The sequence below is a fragment of the Orbicella franksi genome, chromosome 1 (assembly GCF_964199315.1).
Source record: "Orbicella franksi chromosome 1, jaOrbFran1.1, whole genome shotgun sequence".
Classification (NCBI taxonomy): Eukaryota; Metazoa; Cnidaria; class Anthozoa; order Scleractinia; family Merulinidae; genus Orbicella; species Orbicella franksi.
The window spans coordinates 19763167-19785023 of NC_138145.1; the positions used below are offsets into that span (position 1 = coordinate 19763167).

The following is a 21857-nucleotide window of genomic DNA, read 5'->3' on the forward strand; positions in this document are numbered from 1 at the left end:
TGAACCGATTAACGTTAATTTTGATCTTGCTTTCTTGTTTAACCTGCCTGCTCAGCAAGCCGTATCAACTCAAAAGCATGTTTCAAGACTACTTACTAGCTGTTCAGACATTTAATTTATTTTGTAGCTCGGTTATCAATACTACGCACGATTGCTCGTATGGTATGAGATGACATTGTTTGGACTACCTCCAGTTAAACAGGACTAGTAAAAAAAAACAATCCATAAAAGGACGTATTTGAGCTGGGTCTGTGTTTCATAGAAACAGAAAAAGGGATAAGAACAAAGATAGTGGAGCACAGAAAGCAAACAAACTTGTTTCTGTCTATTTCGGTTGTTTTATCACAATTTATCACATGAACTACGTGTTTGCAAATCCCTTCAATGACATGACTTCCAATCCAATTTCATGTACTTTTGTTCCATGCAATTAGATTCACTACACTTTGACTTTTTCTAGAGCACTATATCGTTCTTATTTGTAACGCATATAATACACTGGAAGTGGTAAATAATCAAACGTAAATAACCAAGCCTTCAGAATATAACTCATAACAATATATGGGAGCAATTGTTTGTAGTGATCTAAAACATGAACTTTGACTAAAACGGAATCACAGTCAAAATAATTTCATACAATCCTTAGTTCGATCATTATAAAAATAAATAAACATCTAAAACTTTGCCGCATTAAATTAGAGAAACGTTTCTCTTCACTAAGATTTATTTACAGCATTAGATATCGTGTCAAGCGGATTTAATAAGGAAACTTAAGATAACTTGTTAATATCCTATTAATGTACAATGTATGAAGACTTTTTTTTGCAAAACAACTTTCATATTTACACAAGAACATAAATTATTTTTTCTTAGTTGATGTCCGAGTTGAGGGTCTTGAGGATTGCTGGGAAGCTGTTCTTGGAGGTTGAGGTGAATGCGCCTGCGCAGTAGACGCCTGAGAAGTGGGCCTTTTTGACATGCTACTGCTGACCGGTCTGTCCGCGGGCGTTTGAGACTCTGTTGGTGTTAAAGCACTTGCGCGAGAGGCGGTCCGTTCGAGGGCTCGGATTTTCTCCAGAGCTTGTTTGAGATCGGTTTCCGCTTGAATTGCTCTCTCTTCTGCAGCTTGAGCGCGCTCCTCTGTCTCGCTGTGAAAAGACGTAAACAAGGACAATCAGAAAATGTAACCCTCAGTATAATGAATAACCTTTCTATCCAAAATATTGAACTTCTTTGCTAACCCACCCCTTCCCGCTTGCCACCATTTTGTTATCTGGAGTACACAAGAGTTTCCCAATAATTATAATAAAGAGACTATTTTACGCTGTGCAAATATCAAAGAAAACATAAAATTGAAACAATTACATATACAAACACAGAGGCCCGACTGAGCGAGCGGGCGCGTTAGAATAAAAGAAACCGTCGTGACTATTATGACGCAATTTGAATCTTCTGGACAGTCCCATCCAAACAATTCTTGCTGCAATAAGCTGTTGCGAAAAACTTGAATGGATCTTTTTTTTCTGCTGTAAGACGATCGTCGAAAGAAAATCATCAAGATCGTACGGTAGTTACAAGCAAAAGCCGAGACACGCTTACTTTTAAGACCACAAATCATGAAACCAAGAACACGTAAGTATTACTGACATTCAATTCGCAATTCAATTCATTTAGCACAATTGTCAATGGGAGAGAACTTACAGTAGCTGAGACTGAAGTCTTTCAACAGCTGCCAGAGCCTCTAGGGCCTTCTTAGTGTCTGGTGACGGGGAGCGGGCTGGAGACAAAATCGAAACAACATGATCATCAAAAACATTCCACTTTCTCCTAAACGCCAAATCTAAACATCAGAATTGTCCAATCTCATTATTAAAGGGATTACGAAATTTATAATGCTTGCTTGGGGTAGACTTTCTAAAAGTGCGACTTTGTCGCTCGAAGATTGCCCTCTGGCTTTGCTCGAGGGAGACAAAAGAAAAGGTCGACTTGTGGCAAGTCTATAGCTTGGGGGGAAACTAGACGAAACGGCCTTTTGAAAAAACTATACTGTTTTGATTCACGAAAGCCATACAAATCGTATGTGTGTGAAATAAATGTCCAACTCACCAGGTTGCTGGCCTTCGCCTCCTGGCACAGCAAGCAGTTCCAACTCCTGCAAAAAAGGGGTAACTTAGTTTATTTCAACAACACAGAAGGGTAAAGTTTCCTCACATCCAAGCATCTATTTTAAGAATGTACCATCAAATCAGCTCCGTTGTGTGTACTTGTTTCCGTCGATATCGCTGTTGCGCCTGACAACAGAACGGGTGCAAAACCTCCATGTACGGGGAATATCAAGGTAAAAGAAGATAGGAAGCAAACGAAGCCACTCAGTTTATCAGCCTAGCGTATATAGCACGCTAGTAGAGTGATAAGTAACTGGGTGAGTGAGTGATACGTCTCTTTTGACGGCAAAACATGGATTAAGACTGTTCGCACACACAAAAAAGTACGTATACAGTCTGTAATACACTGATGACCACGAGGAAATACCAGCGGAATCCCGATTTTGCGAACCCCCAAGGGAAACGAAAATTGGTTCGCAAAATCGGATAGTTCGAAAAATCGGGGGTAAAATAACAGTGTTCGACTAAGGAGAGGGAAACGACTTTTGGTTCGAGTTCTCGAGAGGTTAGAAAAAATGAGCGTTCGAGAAATCGAGGATTCTGCTGTAGAATAGCGAGGGCGTTCAGTTAGTCGTTTCGTTAGTGTTTCTATTGCTGTTCTCATTGTTTCTGTAAAGCGATCATCACCAGCTAAACGCCCTCGTGATTCTTTACTGAATATACAACATAATCTATTCAACATTTTGTCAGCTAACCAACCTGATCAGCAGGGAGCTCTTCCAAGGACTTGGTCCTAATATTATCATCATGCCCTAGCACATGCATCCGGGACTCGTCTTGTTCTTGGTCTCCCTTTTCCACCTCAGGAGCTCCTTCAGGGTCCTTTGCAGACTCCTCTTTTGTTTTTTCAAGGCTCGTTTCCACGGCAGCTGCGTTTACATCTGGAGGCTGGGCAGCTGGCACAGAAGCATCTTCTTTCGCAGGCTCCTCTTGCACTTCAATAGTAGTTCCTTTTGTGTCGGCCTCTTGTTGTTCGCCCGTTGGTGCGCGGTCTCTTTCGTCAGCCTTTTCAGCCTGTTTGGCCTCACCATCTTGCGACTTCATAAGAAATAAGCAGAGTCATTTTACTATTAAGACACAATCAATGACGCGAGTCGTCGGAAGCTACCTTTTTCTCAACAAGGTGTCAGATAGCGAGATGCGATTGCTATCTTTCAGGAGAATGAAATAATAAAGAGAGAAACAACAATGTACTGCTAATGTTCCAGATAGAAAAACTTCGTGATGTATAGATCGAAATACATGTGTACATTCCAAAAAGATCAAAGGTTAGATGAAAAATAATCCTTACCTCCACCACTGTAGTTTTAGAATCCGTAGACCCCACCCTGTCAGTCCCTTTCTTGACGCCGGCAGAAGCGTCCTCAAAAACAAAGTCGTCGCCCATGACGTCCTGAATAAGCAGGCGTGCCGTGCGTATCCAACCCTCACATTCCACAGTCAGTCGCTTGAGGTCTTTGAAGTCCATATCGGCGTGTTCATCGCCTTGATCTCGCCGTTCCTAACGGGGAAAATAATCATATAGAATTGGATCACTGCTTAGCCAATGCGGAGGACGCGCATCCCTTATTCAGGAGCGATTGGGTTAGTCGTGAACGATTAAGTGAGTAATACACACAAATTGAGTTAGCGAGTAAACGACGTGATTCAATACAATAAACTCACTTGTCACTGTAAAATGAGATCACGATGAGATGACAAATTTAGTTGCTTAGTTCCATGCCCCCGAGTGGGGGATAGGGCCGGAAGATTTAGTACAGGGAGCCTAAGGTCTCAAGACACACGACGAAAATCCAATAGATGACACAACATGAACACTTCAAATGTTGAACAGGCTTTTTTGTATAAGCCTACTTTTAAACACAACTTGCGGAGTTTGATTGGGACCTTTAAGTTCGCCTGCCATATCTTTACAAAAAACTCGCGGGCAACTTTTACTTCGGCGATAAAAAGCGCCCCCAAATAAGGCGCATTAGGACTAAATGAAGAGGTTAGTTAACGGGCGTAATTCGCTTACCTGCATCAAATCAATCACCAAATCAGAGCAGCATTTTGTCAAAAGAACGGAAAACTTTCTCAGCTCTGCAAACAGTGTCTGCGCTCTGTTACATATCTCCTCGGGAATAGCTTGCAGGAGGATTTCTCCCCCTCCTAAGGATGCGTCCACTTCCTGATCGTCCGTCTGTTTGTTGATCTCTTCTAGTTCCTTGTCCCCCATGTCCGGCGTCAGACGAAGAAGAACCGTAATCATCCACCGAATCATGGCGCTGTGCAGCTGCGTGACCTGGACATAAACATTATGATTAACTAAGTAACTTCCAGTTGACCCCGACAGCGGAAGTTTACCACGCAGCGCTAGCAGAGTTAAACCCAAACACAAGCAATCAGAATGCTTGCGTAATTGAAATTTGCAATTTCTATTAAAAAAAAAATTTCGATTCCCCTTTCTCAAAAGGTTTCTTAAACATGGTGCAGTGTTGAGCTTTGTAACTGTAGTAGTTCCGGGCTGTTCTTCTTTCTGCGATAGTCTCTTTTGTTCCCATGTGCTGTAGATTAACGCGAATAAAAATATTATCTGTGAACCACAGACAAAATATATTTGTCCTTGTGATCACTTTGTAATTACTTACTCTTTCGACAACCTTGGCGTCCTCGTTGTCAATACTGTTTGTAGTCGCCGACAGCCATTTAACAGTGTTTTTAAACACTTCTTCCACGTTTACTGGGTTCTCTTCCTCGCCGCTCAAGCGAGCACCTTCCTTCTGCGTAGAGCCAATCAGAATCAGCGTTTCAGTCAAGTGATCAGCCCACTCTTCGCTAACCTGATCCGATATTCGTATCCAGTCCGAGTCGAGCAGCATTTCGCCGCCATTCAGAACAGTATTTAGTTTGTTTCCCCTAAAGAAAAAAAAAAATTTTATAAACTACTGAGCAATTGAAAGGAAAACTAGTATAGAGACTGCCAAATGCTCACATTCAACAAGAAACCAATCACGGGCTATTTTACTTACCATGTCTCTATAGGATTCACCAGATCAATAATTCCTTTTGCCACTCCGTTTTCACCGATAACTCGCACATGATATTGCTGATGTAAGCGATCTACTTCTTGATTTAACTGCAACATGATTTCATGCTGAGGCCATCTTGTTCCGTCGTCTGCTTGGTGACGGCTGAACACCTGAATAACGCCACAAAAGGGACGATTGAAATGACACAGGATCAAAATAGGCAACAGCCTTCAACGAAGTAAAATGTAAGTTACGAATCCAGAACAGTGATTCAAGGGGCCTTACCATCCTTTTCGTAGAAAACTGACAAACCCAGAGGACCGAAAATCCCCAACACTACTTTTAAGCAAGAACATTCCCACATTCAAGCTCCCCTCACCCCAACTTTGAGCACATTTCTTATGCTCCAGGTTCTATAAATCCTTAGTCTAGGAATACTAAAATTATTATGTAACTCAACAGTCGTGTTTTGTGTAAAAAGTTCTTTACTCGGCCCTGACAACTGACGCTGTGGTTGGTTTTCCTCGAAATTCAAACCAGACCTATAATGATGTTGGTATTGTTTTTGCATTGGTATATTGGTGTGTATTTTTGATATTATTTTGTTCTGTCTTCCCTTGCTATTTCTGAAGGAGAACTAGAATAGGAAGCTGTATATGAGCTGTTAAAAAAAAGTCCCATATATCAGCTGTTAAAAAATGTCCCAGATATCCATTTTTCCATGTCTGCATTCTTTGACTACGAGGTGTCTTATCATCCACATGTACAATGATGTATCCTTAACACAGTTTTGTTGTTGTTACTGCTGCTGTTTACCTTAAGCGCCACATCAGTCCATCCATCCACCTGCCTGTTCATCTGATACAGCTCGTCTTCACGTGATAGTAGTGTTTCTCCAGTAAAGTGTTCAGCTTCCTGGTTCAATGTCTCTTCCCAGGATTTTAAATCTTCAAACAAACTCTTGATAAACTGCTCGTCGGGTGGTCGCACGCTGCCGTCATCGTAACTACATCACAGCCGCAGACAAAAGGCAGATTACAATCTTTATTCTCCAATGTCTATAATGAACTTAACGCTCTTGGTTTTATCATGTTTTCGTGAATTATAACAGAGTTTTATTTTTTGTTCGTTTCTTTGTTTCTTTGTTTCTTTGCTTGTTTTGTTTTTTGTTTCTCCTTTCAAGACAGTGTTGTTTTTATATCTTATTATCTCTTTCTCTGAAAGTTTATCGTTTTAGATATCAACATACATGATTTACTTTGATTGTTAAAATACCTGTTAGGGTCCTATTATATAACTATTCGTTAACCTATACGTATGAAATCTTACGCGCTTACTTCACAACTTTTTGAAACTCCTTTTTCCATCTTTGAAGTTGAGTAATTAATCTTTTAAGCTGTAAAGAAACAACACAACTGGTGACTATTCTTTCCTTTACTTTCATATTTTACATGCAAGATGGCACCAAGCATAGGCTTCTTTACCAGTTTTCTAACATAGCGCAACTTTCTAATAACGTTCCTAACAGGGGGTGGGGGGGGGGGGGGGAGGGGCACAAGCAGATCAACTTTGGATTAAGGATAGTTTTCTGTCTCCTAAAGTCAGATGACGTAATCTCATGATGACAAACTGACATGTTGCTCCTGGTGTCTATGAGAGATTGCTCGTATACGAAGTTATAATTAGCTCATAAAAACAGCTGACTCAGAAATCTTGAAATTTGTCATTATCGCTGCACCACTAACTATACACGCTAAATAAAGTAACAAACTAACCCTGTGAGCCATTTCCTCCTCTGAAGAAACAAGCCTTTTGTTAAACTTTTCAGAAAGTTCTCTCCACTTTTGTACATGGTTTGTTAAACTTTCGAGCTGGAAACAAAAAGACAAAAACAGGGGATTTACACATTCGTAACACGATCTTGAAAAGAAATAATCAGTCTTGGGCGAAGGAGACACTATCGTGTCATGGGAAGTTAAACACATAGCCTAGGAAGCCCTAACGAGGACATAATTCTAATTTCCAGAAGAGGAAAACAATCAACGATCGTTTCTTCATGGCCGAAAAAAGCCAGAATTCTCAGACCAAAACATCACTTGTAAGCAGGCTCTACGGCGGAGCTAGACTACGAGTAGTCACTCTCTCACCTAGTCCGTCGTGCGTGACGCGAAAAAAGAACCACCAGAAAAAAAATGACCGCGCGAAATCCCGAGGGCAAGAAGCGCGCACTTCTCCCCCCCAGGCATTTGCGCGGCCATTTTTTTCTCTAGGTTCCCTTTTGCGTCACGTACGACTGACGGAGCGAGAGAGGGACTACTCGTAGTCTAAGGCGGAACTGAGGAGTTAGGGTATTTACGGCGCACCTCTACAAGGCCTCCGTCCAGTATTCAAGCTGTCGTTAATCAATACTCGGTTCAACGAACCTGTATGCTGTCCTTTTCACTGAGAAAAATAGCAAAGTGTCGGCTTAATTTGGCCCACGCTTTCTCACAAAGATGTAATTTCTTGGCAGTGTTAAGCGAGTGTTTGTCTGTGACCTTCAGTGATAGGGTATAGGCTGCACTGCTCCACAAGTCACGTTCTTCGGTCAGTTTACCTGTGTAGTAAAAAACGAGATTGGATACCATTAAAATAGGGTAACAAGCATGCATGTATTAAGATTACGCCATTAAAAAAGCGAGCACTCAGTAACTTTCGGATACATAAACACGGCTAAATAATTGTTAACTGTGTTTACACTGACGTTGGTAAGAAAAAACACTTCCGAGTCTTACGCTTCTTGTTCAGTAGCATGCAACTGAGATGTTTTTAAAAGGGACCGCTTACAGTCCACTGTGACTATTTTATTTACAGTTTTACGACATTCGATGGTAACCTATTGTACGACTTTACTCCATATGCCGTTAGGAGATGTTACTTTACCTAACACTTGTGTCTCGAGCGTTTTTCAAGTTGAGTATCGTAAAACCAAAACCAAAGTAATCACTCTAGCCGATCAAAAAGGACAGAGACAATACAGTGAACCAATCAAAACTCGAAGTAATTACATGTAGCAGACGCGGAGCGCGGGAAATCGTATGCAAACGTGTGGACGTGTGAAAAATTGCTGCAAGTTTTCAAGCCAATCGTGTAGCGTAGTAAGTGCAAAACCGATTACTGTTCAGCACTCAAATGAAAACAACCCGCTCTAATATGATCTGTATTGTGTCTTAATAATTGTTATACAGCACAACAATTCACATTTCACTTACCAACAAGGCCTTCTAGTCGTTTCCTTTGCAACTCGTACAAGTCGTGGTATTCCGATATCAAACTGGAAGTAAAAAATTGGAACGTCTTTGTAAAGCGATAATCATAAATTTTGAGCAGCAGCTTTGTACATGTATCGTATCTGCCTTTAGATGGTCGCCTTCTTGAGAAAGCTAAGACGTCTTCCATAAACAGGCCGCGCTTTGCCCGTGAAAATGTTTCTTGTGGTGATTATAATTGCCGCATAAGGTGACTTATTTGAGCTATATTTCCAGCCGTGTTTCGGTACCCTAGGCAGGAAGCTCAGCTCTTTTTTTGGTGACTCTTAATACATACATACATACATACATAAACTTTATTTGAGTGTCGGAGTATTTAGCTTAGGATAACTAATTGGGGACACTAACATAAATATAAATATAAAATATAAAATACTAATATTATATAAAATATATAGGTAGTTAATAATTAAAAATACGTTTTATAGGTCTAATTAGTTAAAAAATAAGTTCAAGATTACATAAGTTGGTTGTATTATTATTATGTTGAGCAAGCATAGCAGCTGCATCTTCCGTCCAACACATCTGTTAGGTTAATGGCCCGAACTGCTTTTTTAAATTCACGAAGGCTTGCTTTGTTTCGAAGGTCTTTGTCTACTTTTCCCCAGAGATAGGGTCCTAAATATCTTATGCTATGTTTACCACAGTTTACAGTGTTAAATCTAGGTATAGGAAAATCGCTACTACGCAAATCATAATTCTTAAATTGCTTGTAAAATATGTCACAAATGTGTTTAGGTGCCTGTAAATTTTTAACCTTGTACATTATATCAGTATGTCTTGTAGGCGTCTACTTACTAAACTAGGCAGCTTTGCCTTACTTAATAGTTCATCATAATCTGCCGTCTTGCTATTGTATACTGCACGTAGTGCCCACTCTTGCACCCTTTCTAGTTTTCTAGTGTCAGATGCTTTACAGAAATGCCACACTGTATGACAATACGTGAGATTGGGTAGAATTGCCGCTTTGTATAGTTGGAGCTTGGCTTCTGTAGGGATCATCTTTCCAAGGCGTACTAAGACACTAACTTTCTTGCTTACCTGTTTACATATATCACTTACATGTTTACTGAATTTAAGCTTATCATCCAATGTAACCCCGAGCAATTTGAGGGCTGGGGTAGACTTGATGGTATATCCATCAATGTTTACATTTATGAAATGGTCGCTGTTTTTCCCTCTATTTATCAACATTGCATTGTACTTGTCATAGTTTCCCTTCAGGAAATTGTCCCCATACCATCTAGATATTGTTTCTCCCTCATCATTTGTGAATTTGTGCGGACGAGTGAAAATAACACAAAATACTCTGAACGTTTGTGCTCTTGATGGCCGGGCTTGTGTGGTTTCTTCCCATCTGTTTCTCAGTTCGATTCAGTTGACAGAAATGCAGCCGTTTCTGTTAAGAGCAATCTTTGTTCCACCCTTACAGACGTGAACTTAGGCAACAATTTGTTTGGAGTTGAACAATACGGAAATTCTAAGGACACAGACGTTTACCAAAGATCCATAAAAAGTACCACGAGCCATGGAGTTCAGTTACGTTTCATACAACCGATGGGATAAAATTTAACGTTGCATTACTCGTGGAAGTATATGGAGCTCACCTTGCATTCTTTTCAGATTCTTCAAGGGCTTCTTGAAGCTTAAAGGGAAGAAAAGAAAGAAAAAATGAAAGTATGCATTAACCAGATAAAATACTTAGAAAGTAACTCCTTTGGCTAACACGAGGTTTGAAAGATATCTATAGAAATGCATATACAACATAATGCTTTGAAAAAACGTAAAATCGCAAAACCTTTTTGGAAGAGCAAATTGTATATCAATTAAACATGACAACCGAGACTGACAAAAGAATTCACCCATGTTACATTTATTAAGTGCTCCTCGACGCAGTGGAACACCAGGTTGCGAAAATATTAATCAGCTATTTCTTTCTTTTTCTTATTTTTCAGAAAACGAAGGCATGCCGATGCAGAACACAACATGTCCAGTGGGAGGGCGAGTACTCTTTTTCTGATTGGCTTGAAAATGGTTCCTCTGGAAAGACCTGGAAGTGTTTTTAAAAGAATTATGAAAGAAACAAAGTTTAAATCTCCTACAACTTTTAGTAGACCTGAATCACATGGCAGCCATATTACCTCATCTTGGGCGTATCTAGCCTGCTGAGTAACCTCTCGATCGTGAGCTTTAACTGAAGCAAGTTCACTGTTGAAAAACACAGGTATGATATACAGTCTCAAAATTAACGTAAACCTAAAATTACTTCAACGTTTGGAATAAGCTTGAAGCAAATTTATCACATGTTATACCATTTACCCGGGGACATGGTATGTAGTACTAACTGTTAACATAGCCTTTTCTGTGGAAAAGACATAGCAATGGAACCGAATATCGAAAGTTAATTGTATTCAATGATATTACAGTAACAAGCATATATAACAAAGATACAAACCTGGTCAAAGAGCTAATGGATGCCTTAAATCGCACAAGTTCTTCTGTTAGCCTCCTGTACAGAAAAATCAGTGTAGATCAGTATATCACAGATGGCTTCATAATAATAATTTAAAGTATCACTAAATTATAGAACTACATTCTATTTGTAAGGTATTAATTATACGGAAAGAAAACATACCAGCCCAAAGTTAAAATCCACCTAACAAGTCTATAAGTTAGCAAGAATCTTAAATTCGATCATTAAATACTTTAACTCTGTATGTTAAGGAATGATCCCTGTATGCACAGTGTATCTACAAACCAATCTACAGATTTAAATTGTTTCTATCTCGAATGCCGTAGCACAAATTCAGCTATCACGGGACGAAATTGCGTCGTTTAAAATGTACCTGTCTAAGGCCCTCTGAGCAATTACTTCCTGGTGAAGGCTGCAATGTAAAGATGTATATAAATGTTTCAGATTTTGATGCACACTTATTTAAAAGTGTTGTCCTTGCAAGTACGTTTTTTGCAGTGTTATTAGTAGTTGTACATTAGATTTGCAGTAACCAGTTACCAAATATGGTGATGGTCTCACTGTATTGAATAAATTTGGGAAGTAATAAAAGGCCTAACAATTAGTCAAAACACGTCTTTTCGTCAATAATAGAGATCATCTTTTAAAGTTCCTGATTTCAGATTGCTACGCAAATCTTAAAATTGTTAAGTAGCGTATACATTTCTGAAGAGTGCTAATGAAACTGACAGTTTGTTTGTGGGCCGCTTTCTGCAGATTGTCTGAAGACAGTCTAGCCAGAACTTACAGATAAAGTTATATAAAGTTTTCCAAGCTAGGATCTCCAATAAATACGTAAACGCCACTTGAAATAATATGCCAAATCATGACTTCACATTGCGGTCATAAAAGCACGACAATCACTGGCAAACACTCTTGATCTGGGGTCTCCTGACAAGTACAGTGCAGTGCTTCTGTAAACAAACTTTCCTCAAACCAGCTGATACGTTATTAACAGAAAATTATCTCTCAAACATTCTTGTATAGGTACATGTAATCGTATGAATGCGAGTACAATAAGGATTATTAAGGCTTTACAATGCGAGTGATGTTTGAAACTTCTCTCAAAGTAGCACGAACCTTTAGGCAAGTAGCTGCAAGTGTAATTTGAAAGGATTTTCAAATATCATTTATAGTGTTAATAATACACATGAAAAAATTACTCGATTCTGATTGGCTAAGAGCAGTGCAGTTCAAGTGTAACACCAGTGCAAAAAGTGTAACATCAGTGCAAAAAGTGTAACACCAGTGCAAATTACACATCGAAATTCTGGATTATGATTGACTGAAAGAAAATTGGAACTTTTCTAAGAAAATGATATCACATAAAATGATGACAAAAAGTTTGTGCTGAAACTTTGAAAAGAGTTTTCTCAAATGAGGAAAAATGGCTTCAAGAAAGATCTTCTGGCACTTCCTCCGCGCGAATTTTTTCATGTTTATATTATTAATAAGTAATCATACGGTTTTTCTCGTTCAATTTGGAGATAATTTGCACTTGTGAGTTTTTCAAAAAGCTGAAATTACAATCGCCGAAGCGGCTCGTGCAATTTCAGCTTTTTGAAAAACTCACTCGTGCAAATTAATTCCAAATTGAACTCGAAACCGTATGATTACCTATACAAATCCTTAATTGCGTGAGATTTCATATGACTACTTTTTTATTATACCATGGAGAAAATTACAGAACGCACAGTCACTGTGCTAATTTGTACTGCAGGACTTGTAAATTAAAATTAAACGATAAATTTGGCCTGCTATCAGCCAATCCAATGAAGTAATTTTCTCAGTCATAAAATACATTAATTAATTAATTCCCTCTCTATCCATATGCAGTTTCGAATATTGTCAAAAAATCTACCTTTTAACTTGTCTGGGAATGCGGTCTAAAAGATCCGCATAGCGCTTTCTCAAATTTGCTAACAGTTCTCCTCTCTCAGCACATTCAACAGTTACCTAAAAACCAAGGAGACATGTGTAGTCCTCATATACATGCTGGTAGAATTTAACAGTTTCTTTCAAGCTTAGATAAACACATTGACAGTTGACTACCAACCTTTCCTACGTACTATTACATGCAATAGTATGATTGCCTGCTCACAGTCATTTCGTTCTTCTTAGTCATAAGCTAGTAAACAAAGTAAGTACACAGCAACTGCATCCCCAAAATAGAAAGTTGGTAGTCCATGAACAGATTATAGCATGATACAAAGTAAATACAATATATTGTCACATATTTACATGTATGTTGTTGGTTGAGCAACTGGTGTAAACACCAACAAGTCCAGATAGTAAGTCTGTTCTACATGTTATTTAAAATCAAATGTGCACAAGTGACATGTGCAAACTACATTTTGTTACTGAATTAGTTTAAAATAACTTACTTGGCGAATTATCTCATTAAAAGCTACATTGTAAATGTTTTGTTCCTTTTTAACCAACTCCAGGAGGTTGTGAATCTGAAACATACAGATTACATAACTTTTAAAAAGGTAGCAAGTCTATACTGGTTGTGTATTTCAGTTGTTCACTGTGAATTACTACAGGTAGGATTACCACCACCATTGGGGGTTTCAATTTGTTTTTCAGTTTATGCCCAAAATTAGAGTACAGCATAGGTGGCTAATGGAATTTCAATTTTTAATAATGTTATTATTTTCAGTGAAAGAAAACAAATTAAAAAAGATTTTGCTTGAAATAGACAGCAGATTTGATGACTGCCAACTCTTACAAAACCTCTGTTCACATTGCTTCTGCCACTATTAGTGGCACTGCCACTGCCACTGCCAATGCCACTGCCCCTCCCACTGTCACTGCCCCTCCCACTGCCACTGCCCCTACCAATGCCACTGCCCCTGCCACTGCCACTGCCACTGCCCCTACCACTGCCACTGCCCCTGCCAATGCCACTGCCCCTCTCACTGTCACTGCCCCTCCTACTGCCACTGCCCCTACCAATGCCACTGCCCCTGCCACTGCCACTGCCACTGCCCCTGCCAATGCCACTGCCCCTGCCACTGCCACTGCCCCTGCCACTGCCACTGCCACTGCCCCTGCCACTGCCCCTGCCACTACCACATCCCCTGCCACTGCCCCTGCCCCTGCCACTGCCACTGCCACTGCCACTGCCCCTGCCAATGCCACTGCCCCTACCACTGCCACTGCCACTGCCACTGCCCCTGCCACTGCCACTGCCCCTGCCACTGCCCCTGCCACTGCCACTGCCCCTGCCCCTGCCACTGCCCCTGCCACTGCCACTGCCCCTGCCACTGCCCCTGCCACTGCCCCTGCCACTGCCATTGCCAATGCCACTGCCCGTGCCACTGCCACTGTCACTGCCCCTGCCACTGCCACTGCCCCTGCCACTGCCACTGCCACTGCCACTGCCACTGCCACTGCCCCTGCCACCACCCTTGCCCCTGCGACTGCCCCTGCCCCTGCCCCTGCCCCTGCCACATCCACTGCCCCTGCCAATGCCACTGCCAATGCCACTGCCCCTGCCACTGCCACTGCCACTGCCCCTGCCACTGCCCCTGCCACTGCCCCTGCCCCTGCCACTGCCACTGTCACTGCCCCTCCCACTGCCACTGCCCCTGCCACTGCCACTGCCACTGCCACTGCCACTGCCCCTACCAATGCCACTGCCCCTGCCACTGCCCCTGCCACTGCCACTGCCACTGCCCCTGCCAATGCCACTGCCCCTGCCCCTGCCACTGCCACTGCCCCTGCCACTGCCACTGCCACTGCCCCTGCCACTGCCACTGCCCCTGCCAATGCCACTACCCCTGCCACTGCCACTGCCCCTCCCACTGCCACTGCCACTGCCCTTCCCACTGCCACTGCCATGGCCACTATCAATCATTCTTTTTCTTCATAAATGGAAATGAGCAGCTGAGTCAATGGAAACTAAAAATCGAGAGACAAATTTAAACCTTTTAATAACCCACATGTACATTGTCCGTGAACAACATACCTGGGTTGGACCTGACAGCTCTTTACCCTCATCATCAACACCAGCACGTGCTAGCATGGAATCCATGGCATGCTAAAAATAAAAACAAAGGGAACAATCAAAGAAAGTCAGCCACTGGCCAAGTACAATGCAGATATAGCAACAATGAAGCATCAGCAAAATTGATCTTCGTTTAAAATCTTCCACAGTCAGTGTTTCAGAGCCTACAGTGTAATCGGTGAAATGACCCTACTCCCTATTATGGCAAAAGTAATTGTTAACAAGATATGAGAAAGCACAATCTCATTTTCAATACCTTTAATTTCAGCACTTCTTGCCTCCCAGTTGGTTTCCTTTAACAGGTCAAATGTCAAAAAGTAATACTTTTTTATATAAATTTTACAACAATCAATTTGTGAATATAATTAAATAACATATATTTCAGCAAATGATAAACTTACATGTAGTTGGATGCAATGTAAACAAGAATAATACTCTGACTTACTACTATACACATACATGTAGATTTGCAGTACCATGCAAAAAAAATGTAAAGTTGACCATTTCTTTTGAGTCTCAATTAATATTCTCAACTACAATGTACATGTACTCGAATCTTGTGTTTATGATCCTATTGGACATTGCTATTTAAAATCAAATCATTAGTAATTAAAAAATGGATATCATATTAACACTAACTTAAATGTTTGGCTGACAGTTCACTCACATTGAAGGAAAAACAGTCAGATGGTCCTCATGGCCCTTCACATAAGTTGTGTATTTGCTGCAATAAAAAAAAAAAGTGTTTGCCCATCTTACTTTGTAATGATTTGACTCATCTTAAAAATTCTTACAATTACCTCACAATTCTCATTAAAAAAATAAACATTAAAAGAAACAATATAAATGTAATCAGTGGGAAGAATTTGATATTCTGATGTTGCCGGGTTGCAAAGGGCTGAATCATTGGTGAGACTTATTTCTATAGCTTGTCAAACTGACTAATGTGGTTCTTTAAGCTACCTTTGGTACAATTAGAATGTTCCTGTTTTTTGATATCCATTATAATATATTTCCATGTACCAGAACAAAGTAAAATAGCTAATTGTACCTAGGGTAAATTAAATACACAACAACCGTACTGCATTTAAATTAATACGTACATTAATTATATGGCTGCATCTCACAAGGACTGGGAACTACCAAATTCATGAATTTGATTGGCTGAAATCGATATTGAAAGCGGTCTAGTTTTTCCCATCTAGACCGGCATCTGGACTGGTTATATTTTGCAGTGAAAAAGTTGCAGACTAAAATACAAAAATATTGACTATTTTCTTCTAACAATATTTATTTATGGAAGTTCCAAAAAGCCCGATGAGAAAGAAAAAATAAAGGGGACAAGCAAACTTTGGCAGAATTAAGTTTGGCTCATTGCCATTCACAAGCAAAATGTCAGCTAGTACAAACCAGTTACATTCAATGAATTAAATTGTTCTTGTTCTCTAGTGCCATATAATACACATCTAATTAACTGAGCTTAGTCGGTCTGTATGGGGGAATCGTGACCTCGGTCATGTGTACAGACTTCACTGCATTCGGTCTGTACGCATGGCCTCGGTCAAGATTCTCCCATACTGACCTCCTACTCAGTTAATTAGAGCTACATGTAAGTATGACTTGTTTGAAACTTATCACCCTAACAATACAAGGCCGACCATCTAATAAATAAAACATAGACATACTCTTCCTGAAACTCTAATCCCATGACACCTGGATTCTTGACAATATGGTATTCAGATGGAATAAGGCTGTTAGGAATCTGTGACCCCCCTTCCTGTAAGAGAAAACACAGAATTTAGAGTATATTTATTTAAATTAAAGTCAATATGATTGAGATTAGTACAATGCCACTGATATACAGTGTATATGAGCAAGCAAGGACAACGTTGAATACTACTAGTGACTGACTGCCAGGAACAACTTGAGAGAGTCAGTAGGAGGAGCCACTACACCTTGATACATGTATGTGCATAATTACATTGGTCTGGAATGCAAAGACCTTTACAGAAATTGGCCACACATACAACTGTATACATGTAGTTAAATGAAGTTAGTACATGTACCACATAAGACCAAACCTAACATAATAGAACTGGTCTACATCTAAAACACAACTGCACTGATCAGAACTCAAAACAAAAATGCATCCATTTGATGACAAGCAATGGACAACTGTAACATCAAGATTTAGTCTTGGTTAAATGCTTTTGTTCACTTAGATGAAAAATGCTTGCTGTTGTTAGTAAGGGAATGTACTGTACTTTCTAACATTTTATGTCACTTAAATCTTCCAGCCTCATTTTACATGTTCTTTCATCAATAAAACTTTACCATGTTGCCCTGGTCAATTTCTCCTTTACTTTTCTCCACAGGTTCCAGTTGTCTGTCTGGTGGTGACGCCTTGTTTTTGTCAGAAGACAGTATGGACAGGGTTTTTCCAGCAGAGTCTAGGGATGTCTTCTCAGGCATGGTGGCATCATACAAAAAAGAAATGTCCCTGTAAATAAAACATTTTTATTGTTTTTATTAAATTAACCTTCATTCACTAAAAGATGCATGATGAGTGTGATAGATCTTTGGGCATATGAAACGGAGCTGTAGCAATAAAGTGATGAATAATATCTGAAGCCTAGATCTACATTAACAAAATAATATACATGTATATGTTGTAGGTAATTTTTTTCTTCAGGTAAATTTGATTTTTACCTAGGTAATATTTTTTTAACTAGGTAATTTTAAAACAAATTTTTTTACCTGGATATTTTTAATCTGTTATGATGCATAAATTAAGTTTGGACCGAGGTGAGTCTGGGACCCAAAAAAGCAATAATTAGGAGAAAAAAAAGAAATTTTTTCAACTTGAGCTGTGTAGTCTAGTGGAGATCGAGATGGACATGTAATCTGAAGGTCTTGGGTTCAACACACGGTAGGTACTTGTAATTTCCTCCTTCCTTTGAAATTAATAATTAGATAGGAAAATAAGAAGAGGTAGGCGTAGAATAGGGAGATAGTGAAAGAGAAGAAGTAGGTGGGAGCAGGGAGAGATGAAGAGAAGAGTAGGAAATGAGATTTTTCTCCTCCTTTTTTATTTTTCTTTTCTTTTTAGAGCCCCCTAAAAATACCAGGCCCCTATTTTTAACCACACCCCATAAATTAAAACCCTTTTTAGTTAGTTGACTGAAACAGAGCAAGAGAAAAATTACCTGGTTAAAAAAAAAAATACCTAGTTAAATAATAAATTTACCTAGTTAACAAATTACCTACTGAACATTTTTAACTGCAACATATATACCGCATTACATGTATATTATTTTACATGTACAATACAACAATTAAGTAAATTTTAAAAACATTTTGAATAGAGGAATTAGCCCATTCCAAGGATATATTAAAACTATTTAATTTGTCTCTCTTTAACTAGACCTGCCTTTTAATACCCTCAAAACTGATTTTAGCAACTGTGAAAACATTTTAGCCATGACACGAATTTAAGGGGTTTGTGCAATTATGATGCAAAACTACATAAAACCTGCAGTTGTGCAGTCAGTCAGAGGCATGCCTTCACATACATGTAGCTTGCTAGATCGAGTACAAAATCCTGATCATATTCATCTGTATGGAATCCATCAGCTCAAAGTGTCTTGCTAGACTGTTTAGTAACAAGCTGTTCAATGTACCTTAAAGGTGTCTCAAATGTTAACTCCACACATACACATATGGATCATGTGATTACACTTCCTTTGGCACATGCACATTACCTTCCTGCTCCACATACACAAGGGGGCTGCTGTGTAAGGTGTTTGAACTTTTCTCTCCCTTTGGGAAAATTCCAAACATTAGCTGGCCTTCTACAAGCAGGTGGAGTAATCTAAAAATATGAAAGAAATTAAACAGTGATTTTCCAAGGTGAAATGTGACAACTACAGCAAGAATTAAGGGCACTTCTGTAATGACAAACTGTCTCAGTCATATCAAAAAAACAGAGTAGAGGATTTAATTAAACTTATTAATTTGACCTTATAAATTTATTTGCAGTCTCTGTTATATCTACATAATACTTATACTCTGCTGGGAAAACATTGGCTGATCATAATACAGTTAAAGTCATAATCAGTTTAAGTTAGAATCCTTTGCTTCAATTCTGCAACCAAAGGCAGTTTTTTTGGACAAAAGCAAAATGATCGGCTTTAAATTTTTCATAAATATTATACTTCATGTTGAGAACTGCACAAAATGAAAACAAGATTAGTTTTCACTTGCACGTGAGAATGCCATTAGCCAGCAGCTAGGTCAAGGTATTTAAAAACATGGTGACCTTTTAAGGCCAACACTGTAATCAGAAAATTAGGGCAAAAACTGAGACAAGCAGATGTTTCAACAGAATGGTCAAGACTTACACCTTATCACCTTTTTTGATGGAATCACCTTGAGTTTGCCACTTGTATTTAATACATATATACTGAAGCTCTTAAACTGGTCAGTGTAAAATACAGACTGCAGCCTGCAGACTGTGAACCGGGTGTAAAATGTAGAGTGTAGGTTAAGGTAGGTAAAGTCTGCATACGAGCCAAGTGGCCCACCAGGCCGGAGCTTGTCCCGGTTTCTGTAGTATGAGGCGACTAGTTAGATTTCTACCACCCCCCCCCCCCCCGCCTCCTTCCCCCTAGATAGGATGCTAGTCCATTGCAGGGTTACCCCCAACATTTAATTCGCCAGTACCCATCTGTACACGTGGGTGGAGAAAGGCACCGTGAGAGTTAAGTGTCTTTCCTATTAACACAACATGATGTCCCCAACCAGAGCTAAAACCCAGACTGCTTGATCTGGAGTGTAGTGTACTTATATGTACATGTACCATGAAGCCACCACACCTCACTGCAGACTGCAAACCAGGGGTAAAATGCAGACTTTTTAACTGACTCATGTTTATTTTACCATTTCCATAACTGAGAGCTAAACATAACAGGGCTACATGTAACCAGAGCATTTTCCAGACTACCTTGTGTAATATTCAGGCTAACTGGGGTGATATTCAGGCTAACTGGAGTGTAGCCTTCCACTAAAACAATTAGCCTGAATAACCCTGTTTACGGTTAGCAATCCATAATGGAAATAATACGATATATAGTTAACAAGACTCTAGTCTGCCGTCTGCATTTTACCCGCAGTCTGCATTTTATCCCTGGTCTGCAGTCTACATGTTACACTGACCGCTTCTAAACACGTTTTAGCGCTACTTATTCTACCAACACTACCCTTACAATACGCTTATAACTATGGCTTACCTCTAGAGGTTTTAGCTTTTTATGTTTCGTTGGCGGTCCTAGCTGTTCCCGTGAAGGCGGAGTGGGATTCTGTGTCAAACTGTTCAAAATGTCATCGGGAATGAAATCATTAATTCCTGTTAGAAACGTTTTATCTCGGTCCAAAATATCGCTTCTACCACCTAAATCAACGATTTCATGTCTTTTTTCCTCCGTATGAGGCTTTCCACCTTCGAGTATTGGCAAAACACACGGTGTACTAGGAGTCTTTGCAAGTTTGTTTTTGGTCCTAGAGGCTCGCGTAGAACTTTCCCCAGGAGAAATGTGCGGTGATTCACTTGGTTTCACCGCTGTGGAGACGCTCATCCTCACAGTTGAAGAGTGAAAAGTATTAGTGAATCAAAATAACGTAAGTAGTTGATGGTCCGAAAAGTTAACACAAGAAAAGGCTTCCAAAATATTTACAAGGTCAAACTCTAAATTGTCATCCGCCATGTTTTTCACTCCTTTGTAATGTCCCATGTTGCCACTGGTTACGACAGGCTCTCTTGTCTCCAAGCCCTCACGACTATCGTGGTCGCGCTCGCGCATTTACGCGCGCGTTATTTTGAGCAATCCGAAAGCAAAACAAAATTTTAAATGTTGCCGACATAATTTTGCAAGAGAATCCAAAAGCTATAAAGCGTGTGTCACAATAAAAGTTACGCATTTATAGAAAAGCCGAGGTTTATCTGTTGGAACTTTTTTATGTTACTCTGTATTTTTTTTAGGAATTTTAAACACAAGCGACTTCACGGAAAATTGGCATTGCATTCTCTTCACTTTGTTGACCGTCATTAAGGTAAATAGTTACCCATCTTTCAGCTATAATTGGGAGAGTTTTTTGAGCACAAATCATAAGCATAACGTTGTTAAAATTCGTGAGTAATGTGAACGATCACACATCACACGTGCTTAATTTTTTTTTTCCCACTTTATATCATCTAATGCAATTTTCTAGGCCATCCACAGTTCACACTATGCCGGATGAATTTAAAAATGGAGGTTTCACTCTGAAAACGAATCGCATTACGCCGGAGGAATTTAAAAACGCAACAATCATCAGTCATTTAGGGTTTTTGTTTGAAAAAAAACTCGCACAGGGAAATCACATGATTATCGCGACTGCATCGTTTACACAAATAAAAGCTCCGTTTACAAATTCTTTTTCCGTCCACACCAAAACGCAAAGCCGATGTTTTCAAATTCCTCCGATTTGAAGAGCGTTTAAGAAAATCTCTGTTTTCGTGACGGATTAGGGTGGACTATAGGCCTAACCGTAGAAATAAACTCGTTTTCAAATTTTTCCGACCAATTGTGGACGAGGCCTCAGGGTAGGGTCTAGGCGGTGTTGGGGGGGGGGGGGGGATCATGTTTGTCATGGCCCTTCAGTCTGCGTGTGAATGCATTCCAAAACTAGAGTTAGTATGAGTGCGAGACTGAATACCAGTAGGACTTTTCAATTCTGATGAATCCGATTGTCTCGTTTGTCAAAAGTCCTGCTCAACCAAGCCAACTGGTCCACAGAGCTGGGAGGAGCGAA

The 21857-nt window shown here is 39.8% G+C and overlaps 1 protein-coding gene across 1 annotated transcript; it reads right to left on the reverse strand.

The window, feature by feature from the left end:
• Positions 1–99: 99 nt before the first annotated feature.
• LOC145495617 (axonemal dynein light chain domain-containing protein 1-like) lies at positions 100–20873 on the reverse strand. The gene is made up of 26 exons (XM_081475247.1): positions 20297–20873; positions 18770–18879; positions 17343–17508; positions 16694–16785; positions 15676–15732; positions 15265–15301; positions 14970–15041; positions 13381–13455; positions 12858–12952; positions 11331–11369; positions 10940–10993; positions 10626–10692; positions 10092–10129; positions 8428–8489; positions 7600–7772; positions 6952–7047; positions 6514–6572; positions 5993–6182; positions 5177–5346; positions 4796–5063; positions 4183–4449; positions 3457–3666; positions 2865–3203; positions 2107–2152; positions 1702–1777; positions 100–1148 (listed from the first exon to the last, which is right to left on the reverse strand). Exons 1-26 carry the CDS (start codon positions 20639–20641, stop codon positions 860–862), a joined length of 3492 nt encoding a protein of 1163 aa, XP_081331373.1. The 5' UTR covers positions 20642–20873; the 3' UTR covers positions 100–859.
• Between the last annotated feature and the right edge of the window lie 984 nt (positions 20874–21857).

Bases quoted from the DNA above. Each gene is read 5' to 3' on its own strand.
- LOC145495617 (XM_081475247.1), bottom strand. From the start codon at position 20,641: ATGAGCGTCTCCACAGCGGTGAAACCAAGTGAATCACCGCACATTTCT. The intron at 16,786-17,342 runs GTAAAGTTTTAT...TTTCTCTTACAG, and splicing joins AAATTGACCAGGGCAACATG to GAAGGGGGGTCACAGATTCC. The intron at 4,450-4,795 runs GTAAGTAATTAC...GTTTATGTCCAG, and splicing joins ACGCCAAGGTTGTCGAAAGA to GTCACGCAGCTGCACAGCGC.